This window comes from Notolepis coatsorum (assembly GCF_963971535.1).
Source record: "Notolepis coatsorum genome assembly, chromosome: 10".
NCBI lineage: Eukaryota > Metazoa > Chordata > Actinopteri > Aulopiformes > Paralepididae > Notolepis > Notolepis coatsorum.
Genome location: NC_140174.1, coordinates 96635606 through 96661174, shown reverse-complemented (window position 1 = coordinate 96661174; position 25569 = coordinate 96635606). Strand labels below are relative to the sequence as shown.

Below are 25569 nucleotides of genomic sequence, written 5' to 3'. Positions count from 1 at the left end.
GTATTTGTGGTGTGCTGCCACAAATCTACATATGGGAAACCATAATAAAATGATAAAATGCTCATTTGACTGACTCAACCTTCTCCCCCCCTGACCGCTCTCCTCAGCCTGAACGAGTCCATGCCGCTGGTCACCAAACAGCTGCAGTACCTCTGGGGTGTGTCCGTGATCCGAACCCTCTTCAGTGACGTCCTCTCCAAGAAGCTGGAGAGTCAGGAGCCGACTCCTCCTCCCCCGCAGCCCAGCACGTCGCAAAACAATGTGCTACCGGTCAAGAGTGAGTCACATTTCCGCTCAGTATTCATAGGTATTCTGGGAAGGCGGCATCCCAAAAAACAACAGTACTACTAACTCAGTCAGTCAGTACTACTAACTCAGAGTCAGTCAGTATTACTAACTCAGAGTCAGTCAGTACTACTAACTCAGTCAGTCAGTGCTACTAACTCAGTCAGTCAGTACTACTAACTCAGTCAGTCAGTACTACTAACTCAGAGTCAGTCAGTACTACTAACTCAGAGTCAGTCAGTCAGTACTACTAACTCAGTCAGTCAATACTACTAACTCAGAGTCAGTCAGTACTACTAACTCAGAGTCAGTCAGTACTACTAACTCAGTCAGTCAGTACTACTAACTCAGAGTCAGTCAGTACTACTAACTCAGAGTCAGTCAGTACTACTAACTCAGTCAGTCAGTACTACTAACTCAGTCAGTCAGTACTACTAACTCAGTCAGTCAGTACTACTAACTCAGTCAGTCAGTACTACTAACTCAGTCAGTCAGTACTACTAACTCAGTCAGTCAGTACTACTAACTCAATCAGTCAGTACTACTAACTCAGTCAGTCAGTACTACTAACTCAGAGTCAGTCAGTACTACTAACTCAGTCAGTCAGTACTACTAACTCAGAGTCAGTCAGTGCTACTAACTCAGTCAGTCAGTACTACTAACTCAGAGTCAGTCAGTACTACTAACTCAGAGTCAGTCAGTACTACTAACTCAGAGTCAGTCAGTACTACTAACTCAGAGTCAGTCAGTACTACTAACTCAGTCAGTCAGTACTACTAACTCAGAGTCAGTCAGTACTACTAACTCTGAGTCAGTCAGTACTACTAACTCAGTCAGTCAGTACTACTAACTCAGTCAGTCAGTACTACTAACTCAGAGTCAGTCAGTGCTACTAACTCAGTCAGTCAGTACTACTAACTCAGAGTCAGTCAGTACTACTAACTCGGATGTGCTGTATGTCATCTTGCGGCATTGCCTTCCTGTAATTAGAGATCATATTTGAATGCCCTATTCCTTTCCCCCCGACATCTCACTCTGTGCCCCTGGTTGTCATGGTTACGTGACAGACCTCTTCAAGAGGGCGTTCCAGAAGTCGGCCTCCGTACGGAACATCCTGAAGCCCGTGGGCGGGAAGCGTGTGGATTCCGCTGAGGTCCAGAAGGTGTGCAGCATCTGTGTGCTCTACCAGACCGCTCTGTCCACACTGACCCAGATACGCCTGCAGATACTCACCGGTCAGTCCCTCCGGGTTTCTTTATTCATCAATTGAATATCCACCGTAATAGAATTAGCATAGAACATAGATTACAGCATAAACATGAACGGAATCTTGCTAGCTTGCACAAAATCAAATCAAATTTATTTTGTAAAGCCCGAAATCACAAGGTAATGTCCCCATGGGGCTGGACAAGTCTTCTTTAAACAAGTCAAGAAGAAACGTCACAATAAATCAAGAACAAAAACCACCATAAAATCCTAAATAAATGCAACACTCCCAGACATATCCCAGCAAAGGTAAGGAAAACTCACTAAAAACCTAACAATAGGAAAAAAGCACCACAGGCGATGTGGAGGAGAGAAACCTTAGAAGGGCCGTTCAACGGGGGATCTCCCTTCTTGGATGACGGTGATAATATAATGTTGCTATGGACGATCGATGTGTGTGTGTGATCACACTAGCGTGTGCTTTCTCTCCTTACTGTGTGTCGGTCGTCTTGTTCTCAGGCCTGACGCACCTCGACGACCTGCTGCCTAAGCTGTGGGCCTTCATCTGTGAGCTGGGGCCGCAGGGAGGCCTGAAGCTGTTCCTGGAGTGTCTGAACAACGACACGGAGGAGAGCAAGCAGCTCCTGGCCATGCTCATGCTCTTCTGTGACTGCTCGCGGCACCTCATCACGTATGTTTGACTGCTTGATGTAAAGAGACACACTTGTCACGTGACATATTGTACAGGCGGGAATATTGACAAACTAAAGCTGATGGAATATGGGGATCGGGCAACCTTTTGAGGCAATGGGGAATATTGCCTGTACTATGTAGTAGGCAAATGTATTGTCAACTGGGATGAAATCAACATGACTGACATAGTGGGCTTTGAGGGACAAGACTATCTTGAAAGCATACCGTTGGTCGTCATTGTTGTAATATTGCTCATCGATGTTTCCTGAACATATTCCACAAGTATTATAACTCTAGCCTTTTTTATGACTCACTCTTGTTTCCCCGTTTTTATAGAATTCTGGATGATATCGAGGTCTACGAGGAGCAGATCTCTTTCAAGATAGAAGAGCTCATCACCATCTCCTCTTTTCTCAACACATTTGTGTACAAGATGGTCTGGGATGGTATCTTAGGTGAGTGGGTCGTCTCGCCATCTTATTCAAAGCTATGATGGGGAAACATCTTTGGCAATGTTTGGATTTTCAGTGCTACCGGCTTCAAGGACAACAAGAGGCAGAGTCTAATGACGGTGTGCGTTCCCTGTGTCGATGATAACTTTAGCTTGGCTAATGTACGTCGCTAGCTAGCTGACGTGTTGCCTTTGCTGAATGCATGTAGCCACGTGAGCTGTGATTGGTCTACTTTTGTGGTGACAGACAGACATACAGACGACCCCTGTTCTAAACGGCTTGCGGCCAACACCACGCCGGAAAAAATGGACAAAACCATGGACATGCCTAGCAAATAAAATGACAAAACATCACAAGTGATTGAATATTTATTTAAAATATAGGAACCGTCCATCTGGGTAAGACTTTGGAGTGTGAAGTTAATGAAGCTCTTATCTTTTGAGGGACAGAGTTGACGGGACGGCTGTGTAACTTGACTCCTGTTTCCGTCTCCCTATCAGAGAACGCCAAGGGAGAGAAGCTGGAGCTCTTCCACAGTGTCCATGGCTGGCAGATGGTGCTCTATGAACGGGACTGCAGACGGAGGTTCTCCCCTGATGACCACTGGCTGCGCAAGTGAGTACCCAGTGGGGCTAATGGGAAATAATGTTTTATTTAAATTTTAATAAAACTTTATTGCTTTAACCTCAAGCAAATTAGAAAATGATTCATGTCTTGACAACGAAATAGCCTTATGTTTGAATATGTCAACATGTTGTTCAATCAAAGATAGAAAATTGGCATGTTCTACTACTAACTGTTAAACAGTAATCCAGAACTATTTTATTGCACTGTTAAAAAAAAGTGTGATTTTATATGTCTGCACATTATGTAGTATGCATTCATGCATTCATGTCTATTCTATTCTACTACTTATTGCACTGCACTATTGCACTATTTTACTATTCTATTCTATCTTACTCTTTTTATTATTGACTATTTTTTATAACTGAATCAAACCATAAACAAGGTGGCCTGTTGGGATGTAATGTGAAAAACTGTGATTTTATATGTCTTTATGTGCTCACAACATATTTTTTTCTGTTGTGAAGCACTTTGAGCTGCAGTTTCTGTATGAAAGGTGCTATACAAATAAAGTTGTATTATTATTATTACTACTACTATCAGGGAAAGAAATCATGGAACACTGTTTTAACATACTACAGGCTTGTGCCTTTATTTTGCTATTGTGGTAAGGAATTCTTTGGGTGCTTTATCGGAGGCGCTTTTGTCTATAAGGATACACAGTAGAAGACAGAACGATGCAAACGATCAAATACTTTGCCTAAAACGACCAAAATCGTTTTCGTGTGGACATGGCCTAACAGTCGGCCCTGACCGAAGGACTAACAGTCGGCCCTGACCAAAGCCTTGCATGGGGCCCTGTTGTTTTGCGGATTGACTGCTTTGTAATAAGACACTTAAAAGGACTCCCCTGCTGATCTGTGTGTTGTTGCATCCAGGGACATGAAGCCCAGCCTCCTGTTCCAGGAGCTGGAGAAGGGCAAGAGGAGAGCTCAGCTTCTACTGCAATACATCCCTCACGTCATTCCCCATAAGAACGTGAGTTACCAGCTGTGGTGCATTTGCCTTCAATAGTGAACTGTCTTGAATCTTTACAGTTATAACGTTAATCCACATCACCTAGAGCAGTGGTTCTCAAACTTTTTACACCAAGTACCACCTGAGAACGTAGCTGGCTCTCCAAGTACCACCAGGATAATGAAAGACCCTCACCACCCCAATAACAGCCTGTTCCAGCTGCTGAGGTCAGGCAGACGCCTGCGAACCCCAGCTACTAGGACAGAGCGGCTTAGGCTCAGCTTCTTCCCCCAGGCCATCAGAGTCCTGAACAATGAACATTGAGTACCACTGTAACACTTTAGCATGAGCGGGCACACACTCAGGCCGCACGCACCCTCACTTATTGCCAAAAGGAAAGGCCACTTTAAATTAGTATTAGCAACAGTAACAGTGTATTGCACTACTATTACTACTACTGTTAACTGTCAACTGTTACCCGTCATTGCACAAATTTATTGTTACCTACTACCTGTTATTGCACAATTTTATTGCACATTTTTTTTGTATTGGATTCTATTATATGTTATATGTTGTACCAATTGCACATCGTTGCGGGCAAGACCACCCGCATTTCATTGTATATCCGTATGCCGTGACAAATAAAACTCTTGACTTGACTTGACTTGACTATGACCGACGTTAAAATACAGTCTATTCAGCTATGCACAGTTCACGCAGGAGGCAAATGTATTCCTAATACCATTATTTATTGTTAACTTTTGTCAGACACAGCCACAATGTACAAAGGGGTAGCACTAGAACTAGCAAACGCTTCCACACAACTCATACAATGCAAGGGGCATTGAGAACATAATAACTAACATTCTCACATAGCAAGAGAGAAAATTATCTGTATTTCAGCAAATGTACTTAATTCTCTCTCTCTCTCTCTCTCTCTCTCTCTCTCTCTCTCTCTCTCTCTCTCTCTCTCTCTCACACACAGCAAGCAAGCAATTGTCCTTCATTCTCACACACGCACACATTTAGAATATTTTATTTATGTCCACATAAAGACAAAGTTTAAAGGACACAAATATTAACAGTGCACTTGTACATTGTGGGATTATTCCGATACAATCGTGCCACAGTGGCAATCAAAGTTACAGACTCACACGGATGATGAACCTGACAATCAACACACAGCTCATGGGTACAGATAGCAGCGTCTTCTCCAGATTGCCCGGCTGCCAATAATTGCTGACACTGAGCAATATTTTGCTAATTGTTTGGCTCTTCTCTTCGGAAGACCGGCCAACTGAAGGCCTCTAACACCCAACTTATGGACATGACCCAGGCAGGCACACACACACACACAACACACAACACACACACACACACACACACACACACACACACACACACACACACACACACACACACACACACACACACACACACACACACACACACACACACACACACACACACACACACACACACACACACAGAATTTGTACCCTTTAAATGCCAGTGTTTGTGATGGGCATCACAAATTATATTAAAGGGGAACTATCTTATAAATGGCCTTTTTCAGTGTTTAGCATTGTTTCTTAGCTATGTGGACTTATATTAATATGATCTATGTCTCTAATTCTCATATTGGTGCATTCTTCCAATTCTCCTCTCACATATTCACCCTCACTGAACTGAGTCATCTGAAAATGTGATGATTTGTGATGTCAGAGAGACTCAGCTGCATGATAATGTGGCAGATGCCACCAGGCCACACAGTGGTTTAGGAGCCCAGCCTCAAAACGGCTCGAGATCTTGAGGTAGAAAAATGCTGTTTTTGAGGACTTGATTAGAAATACAAAACAAAGAATTAAAAAAAATAATTACAGAGGTGTTCCATAAACTCACAGGAATTGTGTAAAAGTGCCCAAATAGTGAAAGAAATATTAAAATAGTTCCCATTAACACTATGATCGCAGATGACGAGTTAAGACGTCATTCCTAGCCATGCTCATTCTGCCGAAGACGCCGTAACTCGTCTTTGATGTCAATATTTCAAAAATCTGTCATCGAAATCATATTTCCTTTCCGGAGCTGGATGATCAATCGCTCGCCCTAACTCAATAAACAACGTTATTTGGACGTATATAGTATTATACAACCTGGAAATGGTTCATCAGGATCAACATCCCATAATCGAAAAGGTCTACTCCACGCTGATCGTCCAGCGGCGCGAGGAACATACGGTAAGATTCAGCGTTATTTTCTAACGTATTCCATATAAACTGCTATGATGAACATATGACCCACTCTGGATGAATCATCTAACGCTGCCCACGGAATTATAAACGATCCCCCGCCCATCCGGTCATCATCAGATCATACGTAGATCATTCTAGAAGTACGTCCAGTTGAATTTTTCATCTCGCACAGATTCCTACCAAACTGTATCTGGTCATCAATATAATGCATTTAGGGCTATAAATCACGTTTCTGAAGAAAGCTGCAGAAAACGATAAAAACATACTTATACTTTAGACCATATTTTAGTATGTGTATGAAAAAGTTTAACGTTGCTACACCCTGAACAATACATATAGGACATTGAATGGGCCATAATAATGGCAATGTAGCAATAGAATTTAAAAAGTTATAGCCCTGCAAAGAAGGGGAACTTCTCCATAGACAAATAGGATGGTAAATTATGAATTTAACCCATGGCGATCAAAGTGCTAAAAAAAAAAGAAAAAACACATTCAATACATTTTCTAATTGTAACCCTTTAAATGCCAGTTTGTGTGATGGCATCACAAATTATTGTTAAAAAAACACACAAAAAGTTAAATATTTTCAATATATCAAATGCAAAGTACATTTTTCTGGGGGGGATTATTACAGGCTAGGCATGTGTCAATGATTAGCAACAACACAGATTTGGATGGATTTTTTTTTTTTTGTAATGTCAGATTTAACAACTCTTTTCAGAAAGGTGGGAGTATTTCATTTTTTATCTGACATTACAAAAAATCTAAAAATAAAAATGGTTATGATCAGGGCTGAAGTTGAATAAAAGATTTATGACTGTTTAGACTGCATTACTCTCTGTCACAGTGATCTCCTGGTTGTTCCCCACCTAGGTTATCTAACTATCGCGCCGCCGCAACTAGAAACACTGGCCTGGCCGCGTCTATTTGAAGCCCAAACAATTCGTGCTTCCGCGTTCGAGTTTTGCGCTCTGATTGGCCACTGACCTATGCTATTACGCCCCCCTTATCTATGCCACGAATAGACGCTACAGGGCAGCGTGGGGCTCTGAGAGTCACAGGGCAGATAGTGGCAGGAAGCAGAGAGCCTTGCTACTACTAGCCGCGGAGCTAGTCTCTGTTTCACCTAACACTATTGTTAAGTTGCAAATAAGACAACCGTTATCTTTCATTCATGTTTATTACACGCTCTCCACAGCGTAGTGGCCACAGCCTTCCTCCAGTCCCAAACAAGACACGCCCAACAACAGAGCCCATTCACCTTTTAACAGATTACCGTAAAGGCTGCAGTAGAAGTGAACTTAACAATCTCACTCTCTTTTTTTAAACAAATAATACACTGCAAGGATATTTCAAGAAAACAAAAACCCAAATCTCACTCTCTTAAAAAAAATAGACTGCAAGGATATTTCAAGAAAACAAAAATAAATAAACTCAGTCATCATAACCAGTTATTCAGTCATCTAGCTTCCACTGTCCATCCTTCAGTGCTTTAAGCAGCACAAGGGAAGATGCTCCCTTTTTGGTCAGACAGTTTGCCAGCTGGTCCTTTGTAGTAGACCACAGAATCCGTTGGATCCTTTTGTTCTGGATAAGTTCTTTGATTCCACTTATTTCCAGTCTCAGTCGTTTCTCAGTCACTGACTTGGTGAATTTGATAGCCTCCACAAGGGAGAAGTTGTCTGTAACACACATCACAGGTAGGGTGCGCTGTTTGACCATACCTGTGGTAAGTTCAGAGTAGAGGGAGGACAAAAATATGGCATTATCAATACCATCAGCCAGGGCTAGTGTCTCTCCTGCCAGCGTGCTCCGAACCACTCTTCTGATCCTTTTTGATTTCCAGCAGATTGGAGAGAATCGTCCTTTCTCACCCATCAGAACGATGAGATGCCCTCCTTGTGTTCCCCCATCTGGGAGGTTTCCCATGGATGCGTCGCTGAAAACAACAAGCTTCAAAGAGTCCTCCTTTCCTAAGTTGTGAAACTTCAGGGTGACATTTGATTTCAGTTTTCGTACTACCTTATTTGCGTCATGCATAGTTTGCACAGTAGCATGTTTTAGATTGGTTGCAAGGACACATGTATCGAACATGATATCTGGCCTACTCTGTCTAGCCACCCACAAGAGTTGTCCTATTTTTGACCTTAGGTTGTCAGTCTCACACTCTGTGAGAAGAGCATCACGGTGCAACGCTCTTGATGGGTCTATGAGAATGGGCTGAAGGTTCTTTATGTAGATCTCCTGTTGCACAAGCACTTCTCCACCTACTGTAGAGAGTTCCATCCCCACGTAGCGAAAGTTGTCTTGTTCCTCACGTCCCACCTGGAAAACTGTTTTGAGGTGGGGGATGGTCGTCGTGGCAAATGCGTGTGAGCCACCCCAGATGAAAGCAAGAACACCAGTCACAATACAGTTTTCATCAAGCCAGTAGAATACAGCAGGATCAACTTGTGACATAGTGGCCCCTGTTTTGATCATCGTTGCTTTTACTCTGTTGTACCAGTAGAGAGAGACATCAGCGAGTCCATAGACACACTTCTTCAGCTTCCACAGTGTCCCGTCACTTTTAGCCTCAGGAGGAGGGCGGATGTGTATATCCCGAGACAGCTCCATTCCTTGAAGAAAAGCTGACTTTATGTCCATAGAGTTCAATGTCCATTTTTTCTGACACAGAACTGACATGAGTAATCTAAGGGACTCTGATGAGCATGTAGGCGAGTCCTTCTGTAGATCTTGAGTGTTAAATTCTTCAAAACCCCTAGCCACTAGCCGTGCTTTGGGTATGATACCATCAGGGGTTTCTTTAAGCGTACACACCCATCTCGTTGACACCTGTCTTTGACACACATTTTTCACCTCCTCAAACACCTAATTTTTCCTCCAGTTACTGATTTCATCTTGTTTAGCCTTATCAAATGATACACCCTCTGTTACTAATACATCATTTTCCTGCATATCAGAGCATAGTTCTACACCATCTAGTTCTACACCATCTAGTTCTACACCATCTAGTGGCTTAACCTGAAGATTGTCTACTTTAGTAAGATTAACTGACCCCCGGTGATGTCAAAAGGTTCTAAGTACTGTAGGTTGTACCAGTTGCTGTGTTTTCCTGTAGCCTTTCCTGCTCGTCCCATCACTTTAGCTGTGTGAGGAACCCCTGTTACATTATCCACAAAGCTGATTGTCTGACCGGTTTTTACCTTTATACCGGTTTTTACCTTTATGCCGGTCTGGTGATAATTGTCTTGATTGATCCCATGAGGGTTATCTATATCCTGGTTTGCTACACCCGCTGCCTCTACGTCATTATTCATGTCACCATTTATATCACCATCAGTAACGGGCATGTCCCCACTGTTACTATTCATATCATTGTCAGTAACAGGCACATTACTATCACTAACAGATACATCGATATTGCCCACAGTATTACTTTCCCCAGGGTGCACTTTTCGCAGCCTAGATTGATGAACCCTGACATATGTCCCACCATGACGTACAAAAATCACCACCCCATCTTGCCCTATCACAACCCCAGGGCCTTTCCATTCAACACAGTCTGTCCTTTTGTAGAACACTTTGTCTCCTGTTTCATACTTCTCATCTGTTGGACGAAGCTGCTTTCGAAGAGCTCGTCTGATTCTCTCTGAGCATTCTGCCTCCGTGAAAGCTTTCCTTGCTGCATGTAATGCAGTTATGTGCTTTCCCACCCATGCGCTCATTGTAGTTCCCTCCAAAGCAGGTGGCTGGTCAACAAACACAGAGGGAAGGTTCGGGTTCTGTCCAAACACCAGCTGATGTGGACTGTAGCCATGCACGTTCTGCATTGTGTTCTTTGCCATGAGTGCCCAATCAAGAGCCGTTTTCCAGTCAAGTCCTTTGTCAAGTTTTACCTTCAGTAGTATCTCTGTAAGGGATTGGTTGTGGCGTTCCAGCAAACCATTGCTCCATGGACTGTAGCCAGCAGTCGTCTTGATCTCGATGTTGAAGTTCTCTGCCATGTCTCTTATTTCCTCATTATTGAACTCTCCACCGTTGTCACTGAAGAGACGCTCAGGTGGACCATGGACACTGATCCAGGAATGTACAAAGTTGTTCACTATCACACTTGGCTCCTTTGAGGTCACGATGCTACCTGCACTAAAGCGAGTGAAGTGATCGATAATGTGTAGGTACCACACATTTGGTTCTAGCTCATGTAGATCAACTGCCACAGTCTCGTTGTACCTGGAGGCCATGGGCAGACCAACAGCAGGCTTGGGCTTAGCCTTGCTGTACTTGAGACATATCTCACATTTTCCTACTATTTCCCCTAGAATAGCAATGCATTCATCATCCGTGTTTCCAGCATTTGTCAGCAGCTTCTTTAGTCTATCAACTGATGCATGTCCAAATTGCTTGTGAAGTTTAAGTAAAGCTTTGTGTTTTTCCACATTGGTCATATTATCTGTGATGGCCAGGACCACATTCTCATATGCTTCACTTGGGGACTCTTTATCCAGTATGTTCAGACAGTAGTGTCCAGATGAAGTCAACTCCAGAGCTACTGGTTTCTGAAACATTATAGCTGTATCGTTTTCCAGGTTCAACACAGCTCCTGCTCTCTTTAGCGACGTTTTACTGAGCAGTAAAGGAATGTCAGATGAGACTACCTCTGTTTCAATACAACATTTTGTGTCTCCTATCTTGGCTGGTATCTTGACCTTTTTTGTAGAATGTACAACTCGCCCATCCCCAAACTTAAAAGGTTTGCTACTCTCTGTGCTAACCAACCCTTTGACTTGTTTCTCATTTAGTCCCCCAACATAGTTATCCAGCCATTTTTCACCACATACAGTCCTTGTGCATGTCGTATCAATGACAGCCGTTCCCAGAGCCTCAACCATGAATATTTCTGCATCTGATTCCTTAGAAAAAAGTGTTATATTACACTCATCTGGTTCTTCATTTTCTTCCGTCACCTTTACATATTCTTTTTTGTTTGGGCAATCTTTCACCCAGTGGAATGTGCTCTGACAAATCCCACACTTCGTTCGTCTTCCAAATTTATCAAGCGGATTTGTGCCTGCGAATGGCCCTCTAACTTGTCCACTTTGAGATCGCGGCTGCTCCCGCCTCTGCTGCTCTCGTCTCTGATCTGTGTAGAAAGCTGCATCTTGCTTCACAGTAATGCCCCCTGCCTTTTTCTCCGTTTTTTCTCCAAAAATACGTTTCAGTCCTGACTTCATATCAACAAAGGTGTGCTTACCACAGGCAGTCAATGCCAGTTGTTTGTCTTTGATGTCGAGGCCTGCTGTATCCAGCAGTTTGAATGCCAAAACAGCGTCAGGTAGAACCATATCGAATTTCTTGATCCGGTTGTACTTCTGTTCAAAATCAACAATATAGTCCACCATAGAGACGCCGTCTCCTCGCGAAATCTGATCAAACTCCGAATAGGCTTCGTAAGCCCGGTCCTTCTCTTCTCTCAAAAACACCCTGTCAAGTTCCCGAATCAAAGTTACCATTCCATTATCCTTATTTAGATCATCGACAGGTATTTCCAACGCAGTATCCCTCGCCCTACCCGTCAACGATAGAGCAACAGCCAACGCTTGTTTCTTCTTGGCTAAATCCGTCACCCGACTCCACATTTCCACTTCATTCTTCCACTTCTCAAAAGACGTCTTTTCGTCCAGTCCAGGCGGCTGCCTGTAGTTAGTAACGTTAGAGGCCGACATCCTCTGCTACCATGTTAAGTTGCAAATAAGACAACCGTTATCTTTCATTCATGTTTATTACACGCTCTCCACAGCGTAGTGGCCACAGCCTTCCTCCAGTCCCAAACAAGACACACCCAACAACAGAGCCCATTCACCTTTTAACAGATTACCGTAAAGGCTGCAGTAGAAGTGAACTTAACACTATTGCTCCGTGATCATAGCCATTCATCTCTAAAGCTAACCACTATTTGTAAAAGCCACAACCACGTTACCATATTTGTAATAATGTAAATCATTGTGTTGTTGTACATATTGTGTATATAACGTTAGTAGCTAAATTAGCTAACGTAGCTTATCTTAGCTTGGTAGCCAGCATTCTCATTGTCGTATCCATAAGTTCCCTGGTAGAATACTTGTGAGGACAAAGGTATACAAAGAGGAGAGAACCATTTTAAATCGGCCATTCATGCCGGCTAGCAAGCTACACGTCACGGCATGTTGATAAGCATGAACCGGTTGGGATTCGATGTTGATAAGCATGAACCGGTTGGGATTCGAATAGACGCAGCCCCACTCGGTGCATCAGTCACGAAACGGGCTACCACGATAGCTATGAGCTAACTAACGTTAACGTTACAAGCTCAAACACCTTATAACTACTACTATTGTCGTGTCCATAAGTTCCCTGGTAGAATACTTGTGAGGACAAAGGTATACAAAGAGGAGAGAACCATTTTAAATCTGGCATTGTTAGGAGTTTCGAGAATGCTGGCTACCAAGCTAAGCTACGTTAGCTAACTTAGCTACTAACGTTATATACACAATATGTACAACGACACAATGATTTACATTATTACAAATATGGTAACGTGGTTGTGGCTTTTACAAATAGTGGTTAGCTTTAGAGATGAATGGCTATGATCACGGAGCAATAGTGTTAGGTGAAACAAAGACTAGCTCCACGGCTAGTAGTAGCAAGGCTCTCTGCTTCCTGCCACTACCTGCCCTGTGACTCTCAGAGCCCCACGCTGCCCTGTAGCGTCTATTTGTGGCGTAGATAACTGGCGTAGATAAGGGGGGCGTAATAGCGTAGGTCAGTGGCCAATCAGAGCGCAAAACTCGAACGCGGAAGCACGAATTGTTTGGGCTTCGAATAGACTCGGCCTGTCCTGCTTCTAAGTTCAGTGGCCTGACTAAAAAAAAGTAATTATTATTATATATATTTTTTTAAGTACCACCAGCAGTACCACCAAGTACCACCAGTGGTACGCGTACCACAGTTTGAGAACCACTGACCTAGAGGGTGCACGTGATACATCATCTGAAAGTACTCGACCTCTACTGTCTTTAACTATTAATGTACACAACACTCCAACTTACATCTTTAGATAATTAACTTTGAAAGCGTTTATCTGAAAACTACATTTTTAATAAGGGTTATCCACCAAAAATCTTCAATAAACTACTGGAAACTGGCTTAGCAGCATCACTACACATTTGCCCTCACTGAGAACGTTTTCTTCCAAACTTCCTATTTTTCCACCTGAACGGTTCACCAAAAATGTATTTCACCCAATCACAACACTTCTTAGCTAACACAATCTTGTTATAAATAAGAGATGAGCTGAAACCTTTTTTTTCATGCATCACTAGATGTATCAACTTATAATGCAAGCTTCACGTCAGCATTTCACATTAGCAGTTAGCATTTCCTGGATGACAGTGTGGCCAGCTGGGCAATAGCGAACCATGATAGGTTCCCAGGATTAGTTGCGTCACACAGGCGGCTACGATTGGATGAGGAAGTACAGAGAAGCTCCTCCCCCTCCAGTGGAAGAATGTGAAAAAGGGCTCCCTGGTGACAGGTTCTGCACAAATAACAATCTGTATAGTCAAAGTCATGCCTCCAAAGAGGAGTTAACTGTAGAAACATGTTTTTGAGTGGAGGACCTTTAAGCTGGACTTATGTTTCTCTGTCTCAAAGGTTCAGTTATATAAATGCTGAACCGCCATATTCAGTCTATGGTTAATTTTCCTCCCCATGCAGAGGGTGCTGCTATTCCGGAACATTGTTACGAAGGAGAAGGAGAGTCTAGGATTGGTGGAAACAAGCTCCGCCTCTCCACATGTCACCCACATTACCATTCGCCGATCGCGGATGTTGGAGGTATGGAGGCGGTTGATAAAATTTTTGGCATGGTAAAAAAAAAACAATAATAAATCCAAGAAGTATATAATGACAGTGACCCAACAATAATGCCCGTCGATGCCCTCTCTGAAGGATGGATACGACCAACTCCGCCGGTTGCCTCCCAACTCCATTAAAGGTGTAATCCGTGTGAAGTTTGTCAACGACCTGGGAGTGGACGAGGCCGGTATCGACCAGGACGGCGTCTTCAAAGAGTTCCTGGAGGAGATCATCAAGAAAGTCTTCAACCCTGCACTCAACCTCTTTAAGGTAATTCAGGCAGATAAGAATTTAGTTTTTAAACCATGCTGCTTCTGCTGCTGATAATGGTCATGTTGGTTATTATGATCAGACTCGTCAACAGAGCCCATTGACGCCCCCCCTAATCCCCCCCGGACTACACTTGAGAAACACTGTTGCGGCTGATAAAACCGTATTGCACATTGCATTTTACACACTGCTAAAAATGTGCACATTGCTCATTGCACATCACACAACATACATAGCCATTTTGTTATTTACATTTTATATAGTATAATATCTACATCCTGTTATCAATATCTACACTGCAACCTTTTTAGAACTGTATATAGTCATCTTTATTTTAGTCATATTTTATCTTATTTTATTCTTATTCTATGCTAATTTTATTGTATTTATATTATTGGAAGCTGCTATGGTCGAGGGACCACAACAAATTGAATTTAGCCCTTTCTTTGGTGTAAGGTACTGAAATACATGACAATAAAGGAAATCTGAATGAATCATCCTCACGGCCAGTTTTGTGTCCCCCGTAGACTACGAGTGGAAACGAGAGGCTGTATCCCTCGCCTACGTCTTACATCCACGAGAACCACCTGCATCTCTTTGAGTTTGTGGGGAAGATGCTCGGCAAGGCCATGTATGAGGTACGTGTGTGACGTCTGACAGAAGCATCTCGTGGAGTGCTAGTATCTCTCCATCTCTTTTACTACTTAAAAAAATATAATTTATTTAACCTTTATTTAACCAGGAAGTCCCAAGGGATACCTGGCCAAGATAACAGCAATAACATTTGCGATACATCACACAGCAATAAAATGTGCATGTATACAATATACAATACATCACATAAAACACAAAAACAGAATAGTCTACATGATATTAAAAGTGTATCACAGTATAATACAGTAATTTTGCAGTGGGGACCCGACTGAAAGCAGCGACATTCTTCTTATGTAACAGAGATTTAAATTCGCCAAGAGAGATCAAGACCGGTGTGCGTCAGGGATGCCTCCTATCGCCCTTTCTATTCCTCCTAGTCATAGACTGGATTATGAAGACCACCACAAAAGGAAATAAAAACGGCATACAGTGGACCCTGTGGACACAACTGGATGACCTCGACTTTGCTGATGACCTGGCTCTCCTGTCACACAACTACAACCAGATGCAGGACAAGACAACCAAGCTGGCAACTACATCCCTTGAGACTGGGTTGAGAATAAACAGGAAGAAAACCAACCTAATGATGATCAACACCTCTACCAACAACACAGTCACAGTAGGTGATGAATCCATACAGGAAGTCAACTCCTTCACTTACCTAGGCAGTATCTTGGATAAGAAGGGCGGCACAGATGGCGACGTCACAGCAAGAGTAGGCAAAGCCAGAGCAGCATTCATCATTCTGAAGAACATCTGGTCATCCAAGGACATCGCCATGACAACCAAAGTGCGGCTCTTCAATTCAAATGTCAAATCCATCCTTCTCTACGGTTCAGAGACTTGGAAAATGACAAAGAACATTGCAGAAGATACAGACCTTTATAAACAGCTGTCTGAAACGCATCTTTGGGATCCGGTGGCCAAACAAAATCAAGAATGAGGAACTATGGCTGAAAGGAAGACAGGAACCAGTGGAGAAGCAGATCCTGAGACGAAAGTGGGGATGGATAGGACACACTTTGAGGAAACCGGCTACCAGTACTACACGCCAGGCCCTGACTTGGAATCCCCAAGGGAAGCGGAAGAGAGGGCGGCCTAAGAACACCTGGAGGCGGGACACTGAGGTGGAGCTCAAGAGACAAGGAACTACCTGGGGGGAGGCAGAAAGGACAGCCCAAAGCCGTGTTGGATGGAGAAAAGTCGTAGATGGCCTATGCTCCATTGGGAGCGATGGGCCTAAGTAAGTAAGTAAGAGAGACCAGGATATCTAAGTGGATATGGTCCTGTAGCCCATTCCATACCCAAGGTGTGAAGCGAGAAAAAGCTGTCCTTCCTAGTTCAGTGTGTATTCTGGGAGTTTTTTTTTTTTTTAAAGTAGCCATCTTGTGGACCTGGTATGACCTCTCTCAAACCCGCCCCCTCTTTTCTTCACACTGCGTGTGATGGGAGGATCAAGAAAAGAGGGCGGGTTTGAGAGAGGTCTGTTGTGCTTGTGTGTTCAGGGCATCGTGGTGGATGTCCCCTTCGCCTCCTTCTTCCTGAGCCAGGTTCTGGGTCACCACCACAGCACCTTCTACAGCTCCATCGACGAGCTGCCCTCACTCGACTCCGAGTTCTACAAGAACCTCACCTCCATCAAGGTCAGTAATGATAATTCACCTCTGCCGAAACAGTTTTTTTTTTATTGAGTTTTATATTACTTTTGCTTTTCTCTTTTCTTATGGCTCGTGTTCCATTTTGTGTGTGTTTTGTTTCTTTCAGCGTTATGATGGGGATGTGGGAGATCTAGGACTGTCGTTATCATATGACGAGGATGTCATGGGGCAGGTAAGGGTTAATGCTACATTCAAGTTTGTGCTGCATTCTTTTGTTCGCGCTTTTGTTCTTTTGTTCGCACCTGTGGGGAAATGGGAAGTAGGGAGGGGGGATACATGTAAACAACAACATTCATTTTGGACCTGCACTTTTTTTTATGATAAATAAATAAATTAACACATTGAGTGCCATGGACGCTTTTTGTCGTTAGTTCATGCCGACCTGTGAGTGCCCCAGACGCTAAATAGCGGTTGTTTGTATTTTTTTTTACTTTATTGGCGATTTGAATTCATATTTCATCAATCGAGCCTCGGGTTAGAGTCTCTCTGAGCTCAATTGGGAAGATACTGCCCCCTATCGTCTCTCCCTGTGTAACTGCACCCCATTACTTTACACTGATGCAGGGGGAGTGGTCAGTTTGCTCATTTAACTTTTCCGTCAAGGCATCTGAAGGATCGATTGTGCTCACCGGCTCGGAAAACGCGTGGATTATGTATTTACAGGACTCAACACTGTAATCAATAAGCGTGATCGATATTTGGAATGGCGATCAGGAATTGGAATAATCTTTTTGGATAACATCTGATCTCAGGTAAGGAATTTATTTTACCAGTCTTAGGATAATCAGAGCTGTTTTCAAAGAGATATAAGCTTTTGCCCTATGCGTGTGTGATCGCTGATGAGGAAATGAGAGAATCGATTTTTCAGCCCGCCTCTATAGCGTGCATAAGTACACATATACTATCGATAATCTAGCGTTTATTTGAAAACGATTCATAAATAGGCCGAAAAATGACAACGTTTTTGTGTATGCTAGAATATTCCAGTAAAGCACCTGGAAAAGCGCTATATAAAATAGATGTATTATTATTATTAAATGCCTTTTATCACAGAATCTATATATTTTCCTTGAAAACGAGGGCTTTTCAAAATGCTATAAAACGAAAATGAACCAATTAAAAAACAATACGTTTCGACAATGTTGACTGCAAACAAGTCATTGATAAGCGACAGGCAGATTAGACACATAGCCATAATGTAAAACAGAGATTATGCGTTCACAACGCTATCATTGAAGTGGGTGGTGGCATTTAACCATGTTTCCAATGTTAATGGCTGGCACTCAAACTGTTAATAATCTTTTTGGAGCGAGAAGCAATACTTTTATTCCACACCTTTCTGAAAGCTCTGTGGATGTATTATTTTAAAAAGGTGATTAATCTAAATAAAGATATCATCTATAGCACCTTTAAGAAAGTAAAAAGAAGGGGCGCCCGAGTGCCGCACCGCATACAGCACTGCGGTGCAACGCGGCCGACCCGGGTTCGACTCCCGGACCCGGACCCGGAGTTCTTTGCCGAATGTCTTCCCCGATCTATCTCCCATTCCTCCTCTCTCTCTACCGGACTGCCTGGTAGCAAAAAAAACAATAAAAACCTACAAAAACATAACATTTAACACATCCACTGCCGGAAACGCTTTAAAGCGCTATTGCCCGCCATGCTTTGACCGCCAGACCTTGCTGTACATAATTCATATATACACCCGCAACGCTCCAGCTGGACCCTAAAGGTGAAGGCAACGACGGCTCAATACCGCCGCCTGGTGGATGGTCGGGCGAGTTACACTGGCAAACAGGATTAAATTCATCCGGCTGTCGGATATCGTTGTAAGGCTCCCGACGGACACAATGTACATAATGGATCACTTTCTAAACTTAATAATCGATATGATTTCGGCGTTTATTGCGACATACAAACCGGAAATGGACCTAGGCGATCGACGTCCTATACTTGGGATATTTCACCGCCAGTCTCTTTGACGCACGGTAGGAGGACACTAACGTTATTTTCAGCCCAATTGTACATTTCTTTATTTATAAACCATCTGATCAATAAATCAACCCATACTACATAAAGCAGTTAGTGACGATCAAGGAATTATAAACGACCCCCCCCCCCCCTTTCCTTCACGCATGATGAAGCATAATTTTTTAATATAGCGTGTCTAGGGAAGAAACCGCAATCGATAATCTATATATGCGTTTAGGCCTATAACTCACGTTCTAGGAATTACTGCAGAAAACGATAAAAACATACTTATATTCTAGACGTTATTTTTGTATGAATGTATGAATGAAAAAGTATAACGTTCCCACATCCTGAACGATAGATAATCGATGTTGAATGGGCCATAGTAATGTCAATATAGCAATACAATTTAAAAAGTTATAGCCCTGCAAAGAAGGTGAGCCACTCCATAGGCTTTCAATGGTGGCAGACTGGGTACTTTGATGAGTACAATGGCTGGCAGTCAATGTGTTAAGAAAGTAAAAAAGAAAAAGGATTTTCAAGAACATTAACCCTTTATCTGCCAGGGATTATTCTGATCTTAATCCACTGTCTGCCAGTACTGTAAGTCTATGGAGATGTTCCCCTTCTTTGCAGGGCTATAACTTTTTAAATTGTATTGCTAAATTGACATTACTATGGCCCATTCAACGTCAAGTATCTATCGTTTAGGATGTAGCAACGTTCTACTTTTTCATTCACATATTCATACTAAAATACGGTCTAAAGTATAAATATGTTTTTATCGTTTTCTGCAGAACGTGATTTATAGCCATAAATACATATATTACATCATCAAATGTAGTTTGATACCGATTGACGTCAGATTAAAATGTTCAATTGTACAAGGTCCTAATCGTCATGCCTCATCATCTGCTGGTGACTGGAGGGGGGGGGGGGGGGGGGGTTTATAAGTCGATACATAGATCACAGCAGTTTATATGGATCATAATAAGCAAACACGCTGAAATTTACCGCAGCTTCCTCTGACCGTTGGGTGGTCAGCGTGGAGCAGAAAGTTCGCGATTATGGGATGTTGATATATGCGATCCATTTCCAGGTTGTATAATAATATATACGTCCAAATCATGTTGTTTATCGAGTTATTGGCAACGGATCGCTATCCAGTGTGTCGAGCGGACCGAATATGGATGAGGACCACTTCCTGCCGCTCATTTCATGTTTGGGCGATCCGCCGATCGGCCACCAGATGGCGCTCTTGAACCGTTGGAGAGTTGAGAGGAGATCAACAGGAGATCTCAAGTCTCCGTGGGTGAAATATGATTGACATGACAGATTTTTGAAATATTGATCTCAAAGACGCCTTACGGCGTCATTGGCAGATTACGCATGGCGGAGAATGACGTGGTAACACGTCATTGGCGAATAAAGGGTTAATTTCGGATTGTAGCATTAAATGCATGAAATTCTTCCAGGGTGTTAAGTTTGTGTTAATGTTCCCTCACAGCTGGTCTGTCACGAGTTGATACCTGGAGGGAAAACTATGCTGGTCACAAATGAAAACAAGTGGGTAAAATCTGTGAAAATCTTCTCTATTGTATAGAAGCAATAATAAACGTGTTGTTTAGTGTTTTTTCCCCGCTGACCTCTGACCTCCTCTCACCTCCTCCCTCACAGGATCAGCTACATCCACCTCATGGCTCACTTCCGGATGCACACCCAGATCAAGGAGCAGACGGCGGCCTTCATCCGGGGGTTTCGCAGCATCATCAACCATGAGTGGCTGCACATGTTCTCCACTCCGGAGGTCCAGCGCCTCGTCTCGGGGGACAACGCTGAAATCGACCTGGACGACCTCAAGTACGTGAGCTCCTCATCTTCTACCATCATCACCATGTTAGGGTTTGACAGATATATCCGCTCATCGGGCCTTAAAGGAACACGCCAACTTTTTGGGACATTAGCTTATTTGCCATCTACCCTGGAGTTAGACAAGCAGATACATACCCTTTTCTTCTCTGTGCATGGATTAGGCTTAGGGAACAGCCGCACCGTTAGCCTAGCTTAGCGTCATTCACTGGAAGTAGGTGTGCCAGTGTAGCCTAACCGTCTTTTGAGTTAAAATAAAGGTTTGAAATAAGAAAACATTACCTGAGATTTCAAGGAATCCGTAGATACCCACCTCGTCATGCTAGCTTACCGGAAAAGGGACTAAATATTGCTTCAAAGTACAGAAAAAAACGGCATTGCCATATTCAATATTCATTCCCTCAACTCCTTTTAATATCAGTCTTATACAGTATATATCGGCTATCGGGCGCCTTAATTCACCATTAATCAGTATCCTAACGGCTGATCACTAACCTCCATAATGGTACCTTTTTGCTCCTGGCTTCCAGTGCGATTGTTTCCCTTTATGTTTCACGTACAGTAACTAAGTGTATAAGAAGACGATACACTAGATGAAGACACTCATTAAAGCGGTCTCTTTTCCAGGAAACACACTGTGTACTACGGAGGATTCCACAGCAGCCACCGGGTCATCATCTGGCTGTGGGACATCCTGTCCAGTGACTTCACCGCTGAAGAGAGGGCTATGTTCCTGAAGGTAAGCTGAGCTCTTTTTACGTCTAACAGTCGACAGGCTTTTAATAAGAGCCGCCTCGAAAGCGTTTACACTACATAAAGCTTTACTGAGTGCAGTGTTTTCTACAGGACAGCCTGTTGTCTTAACCCTTTCACTACCACACTACAGAAGGTTAACCTTTCATTACCACACTACAGACGGTTAACACTATATTTAAATGGTAAATGGTGCATTTTATATAGCAGCTTTTATCCAAAGCGCTTTACAATTTTATTCCTCACATTCACACACCGACGGCGGAGGCAACCGTGCAAGGTGCCGAGAATCGCACAGGAAACCTCCAGATTACCAGACGACTGCTATACCTCTCTATTTGGACAATGCGTGTAAAGGAGTGTGTATTGTGGTGGATGTGGTGAAAAGACATGCGGTACGACAGACAATGACACCTCACATACAGGGCACATGGAAAGCATGATAACAATAAAGACTATAAATATGATTAGAAAGACGAAAACTAGTCTCCTAACTAGGGATGTTCGATATTGGCTTTTTTTTTAATTTAATTTTTTTCTTTATTACTGATATCCGATATACCGATATTGTCCAACTCTTAATTTCCGATACCGATATCAACCGATACCGATATATGCTGGGTTTCCCCCCCAAAAAAACGGAATCATTTCAGGTAATTAACATTACATATATCTTGTCGTGGAATTAACACAACATTATGCATACTTTTGACAATAAATTAAATAAGAATTTGTTCTTACTTGCTTGCCTGGGTAAATAAAAGTTAAATAAATAAATAAATAAATTAAAAAAATTGAAAACCGATACCGATAATTTCCGATATTACCTTTTAATGCCAATATCGGCCAATAATATCGGTAGGCCGATAATATCGGACATCCCTACTCTTAACCCTTTCACTACCACACTACAGAAGGTTAACCTTTCACTAACACACTACAGATGGTTCCCTTTGTCGTGTGGTAGTGAAAGGATTAACCTTCTGTATTGTCGCAGTAAAAGGGTTAACCCTTTGGTAGTGAAAGGGTTAAACTTGTGTGTTCTGTGTACCTGTGTCCCGACAGTTTGTTACCAGCTGCTCAAGGCCACCTCTTCTAGGTTTTGCCTACCTCAAACCACCTTTCTCCATCCGCTGTGTGGAGGTTTCAGACGATCAGGTAAGAGGGAGAAAAGAGGACATCATTGACTGCAAATAGAGATGTTACATGTGGCATGCTAAGGCGGATGGCTTCCTTCCTGTGTAAAATATTTGAGTTGTGAATGGATGTCATCACTATACTATTATTTAGTAGACTAACATTTTGTTTCTTTTTGCTTATGTTTCCATGTTTTATGTTTGTGCTGATAGACTAGGGCTGGATGATATGTAAAAAAAAATATTTTTTATTTTACAATATAAAATATATTGTAATTTATTTACACACATATACAGGTGAAGCTCAATAAATTAGAATATCGTGGAAAAGTCGATATATTTCGCTGTATTGATGCAGTAATTTGTGCAAAATGAGCCCCACCCCCAACCAAGTATTGAGTGAATACAAATGTCGGCCTTTTCAGAAGGCCGACATTTCTATATTAAAAATATTTCTATTTGATTGGTCTTATGTAATATTCAAACTTTCTGAGATACAGAATTTTGAGCTGTAAGCCATAATCATCAAAATTAAAACAAATAAAGGCTTGAAATATTTCACTTTGTGTGTAATGAATCTATAATCTATGAGGGTTTCGCTTTTTTAATTGAATTACTGAAATAAAATAACTTTTCCACATTCTAATTTATTGAGCTGCACCTGTATGTATATATAATATATATATTTACACACACACACACACACACACACACACACACACACACACACACACACACACACACACACACACACACACACACACACACACACACACACAGAATTTGTTCCCTTTAACATATAGTTACACACACACACACACACATATATATTTACATATATATTTATAATTAATTTAAACAGCTAAATTGTTTATCACAATTCACAATATCAAAAAGTCCCCACTGTACAATAAGAGAGATGATAAACAGTAAACATCGGCGTGATATCGCCCCGCCCTGTTAATAACCACGTTCCACTTCCCGTCCTGCTCCCCGTGTCCAGGACACCGGAGACACCCTCGGGAGTGTCCTGAGGGGCTTCTTCACCATCCGGAAGAAGGAGCCCGGCGGCCGTCTGCCCACCTCGTCCACCTGCTTCAACCTGCTTAAGCTGCCCAACTACAGCAAGAAGAGCATCCTGCGCGACAAGCTACGCTACGCCATCAGCATGAACACAGGCTTCGAGCTCTCCTAGCGCGGCCGCGCCGGGACAGCCTCGTCAGTGCAGCCCTGAGCCGAGCGATGGGCCGGGCTTACCTGGACCGGACCCCCCGTCAAATCAGTGGAGCGTCGCCAAAACAAAAGGGCAATCGTAAAGGAACCATAATGCATTCCTTTCGTTTCTGCTAATGGGATCCAGATTAGTTCCACTCAACTTAAGTCCAGTATGCCTGGAAGGTCCAGCCAATCGAAGGCTTTTCCAGCCCATGTGATTCCCCCCCCATTCTTTTTTGAGCATCCGCCATCATATATTCCGCTCTGGAGAAACAAAGAAGGGAATGCTGGTTTCGCAGCTGGATTAGATTTCTCATGATCTTCCTCTACCACTCCCCCATAATCCAATACGTCATATATTTAATGCTGAAACATAACAGCCAGATCTCAACTATCTCTCAGGCTTAACAAGAGTGATTCTCAGATCTAACACTCTGTCAAGCGAACTGTCAAGCGAACTGGAAAGCAATACAGATGCAATGCAAGCCATTAGACACGTGACTGACTCACTTGAGCGGAAACCAAGAGGGCGCATTGTTATTCATAACAACTCGGACCGCCTTAGCCAAGCGACTATCAGCCCTTAGTAGACGCGTCTTGATAAGGCCTTGATGAACATGATGCAGCCTTCATGAAGAGAAGACAAATCTCTCGCTTCATGTTCACTGTCTGTCTTTCATGAAGGAGGACTGAATCATAAGAGGTGGTCTTGTGTTGATTACATCGTGTCCCCATATGGATTAAGGAAGTCGATCCCTGGAGGACCTCAGTCTATCTCTCCACACTACTGTTCCCCGGCTGAGGATGTATTTTAAAACGTGTCCATATTTCATCACCCAAAAATTGTTTGTTTGTTTCTCTGCTTTAGACAAAAAAAAATGCCCCATCACTTGCTGTTATCATCTTTTTTTTAGATAGAACTGGAAGTCTGTTAGTATTATTTTGAGGTGTCCAGTACAACCTCATCGCACGTACCCAGATGCAACATGTCCCTGCAAGGTTGTCACTGTTTATATTAATTACAAGTGGGAAGATTTCTCACTACACCTTCAAAGAATCCTGAGTGCCTCATGTATGTCCCTCCCCCCCCCCTCGCCGTCCCACATCTGACTCTCTGTCTTTCAAGTGTAACCACGGTAACCGCATCTCTCGGAATCAAGCCATACACACGGGGCAAGGTACTAGGACACGGCTCTTTATCTGCTCCTGCTCCGAAGAGAGAGATGAAACTCCCGTCTACTGTATTACCACTACTATTATTAACACTATGGTCGCCAAAAACGCCTTACCACGTCATTCCCCGCCATGCTCATTCTGCCAAAGACGCCGTACCACGTCTTTGATATCAATATTTCAAAAATCTGTGATCGCAATCATATTTCTCCCCCGGAGACTTGAGATCTACTGTTGATCCCCTCAACTCTCCAACGGTTCAAGAGCGCCATCTGGTGGCCGATTGGCGGATCGCTCAAACCGGAAACAGGAAACGGAAGCTGGTGCTCATTCCAATTCGGTCCGATCACTCGCTAATAGTCCCAGGACTCGAGCTAGACACAATGGATAGCAATCCGTTACCAATAACTCGATAAACAACATGATTTGGACGTATATACTATTATACAACCTGGAGATGGATCGCATATTTCTACATCCCATAATAGGAATATTTCTG

General features: G+C 42.8%; 1 protein-coding gene across 1 annotated transcript in view; it reads left to right on the top strand.

The window, feature by feature from the left end:
- Window positions 1-25309, top strand: part of ube3b (ubiquitin protein ligase E3B) — a 54690-nt gene extending 29381 nt beyond the window's left edge. The window contains exons 13-28 of the mRNA XM_084322826.1: window positions 108-277; window positions 1353-1520; window positions 2011-2182; window positions 2521-2639; window positions 3137-3251; window positions 4139-4238; window positions 14231-14350; window positions 14465-14641; window positions 15169-15279; window positions 16801-16938; window positions 17060-17125; window positions 20432-20490; window positions 20602-20784; window positions 21421-21532; window positions 22612-22704; window positions 23686-25309. Of these exons, the coding sequence (XP_084178952.1) occupies window positions 108-277; window positions 1353-1520; window positions 2011-2182; window positions 2521-2639; window positions 3137-3251; window positions 4139-4238; window positions 14231-14350; window positions 14465-14641; window positions 15169-15279; window positions 16801-16938; window positions 17060-17125; window positions 20432-20490; window positions 20602-20784; window positions 21421-21532; window positions 22612-22704; window positions 23686-23877 (2095 nt within the window). The 3' untranslated portion in view covers window positions 23878-25309. The remainder of the gene's footprint in view (window positions 1-107; window positions 278-1352; window positions 1521-2010; window positions 2183-2520; window positions 2640-3136; window positions 3252-4138; window positions 4239-14230; window positions 14351-14464; window positions 14642-15168; window positions 15280-16800; window positions 16939-17059; window positions 17126-20431; window positions 20491-20601; window positions 20785-21420; window positions 21533-22611; window positions 22705-23685) is intronic.
- Window positions 25310-25569: the final 260 nt, after the last annotated feature.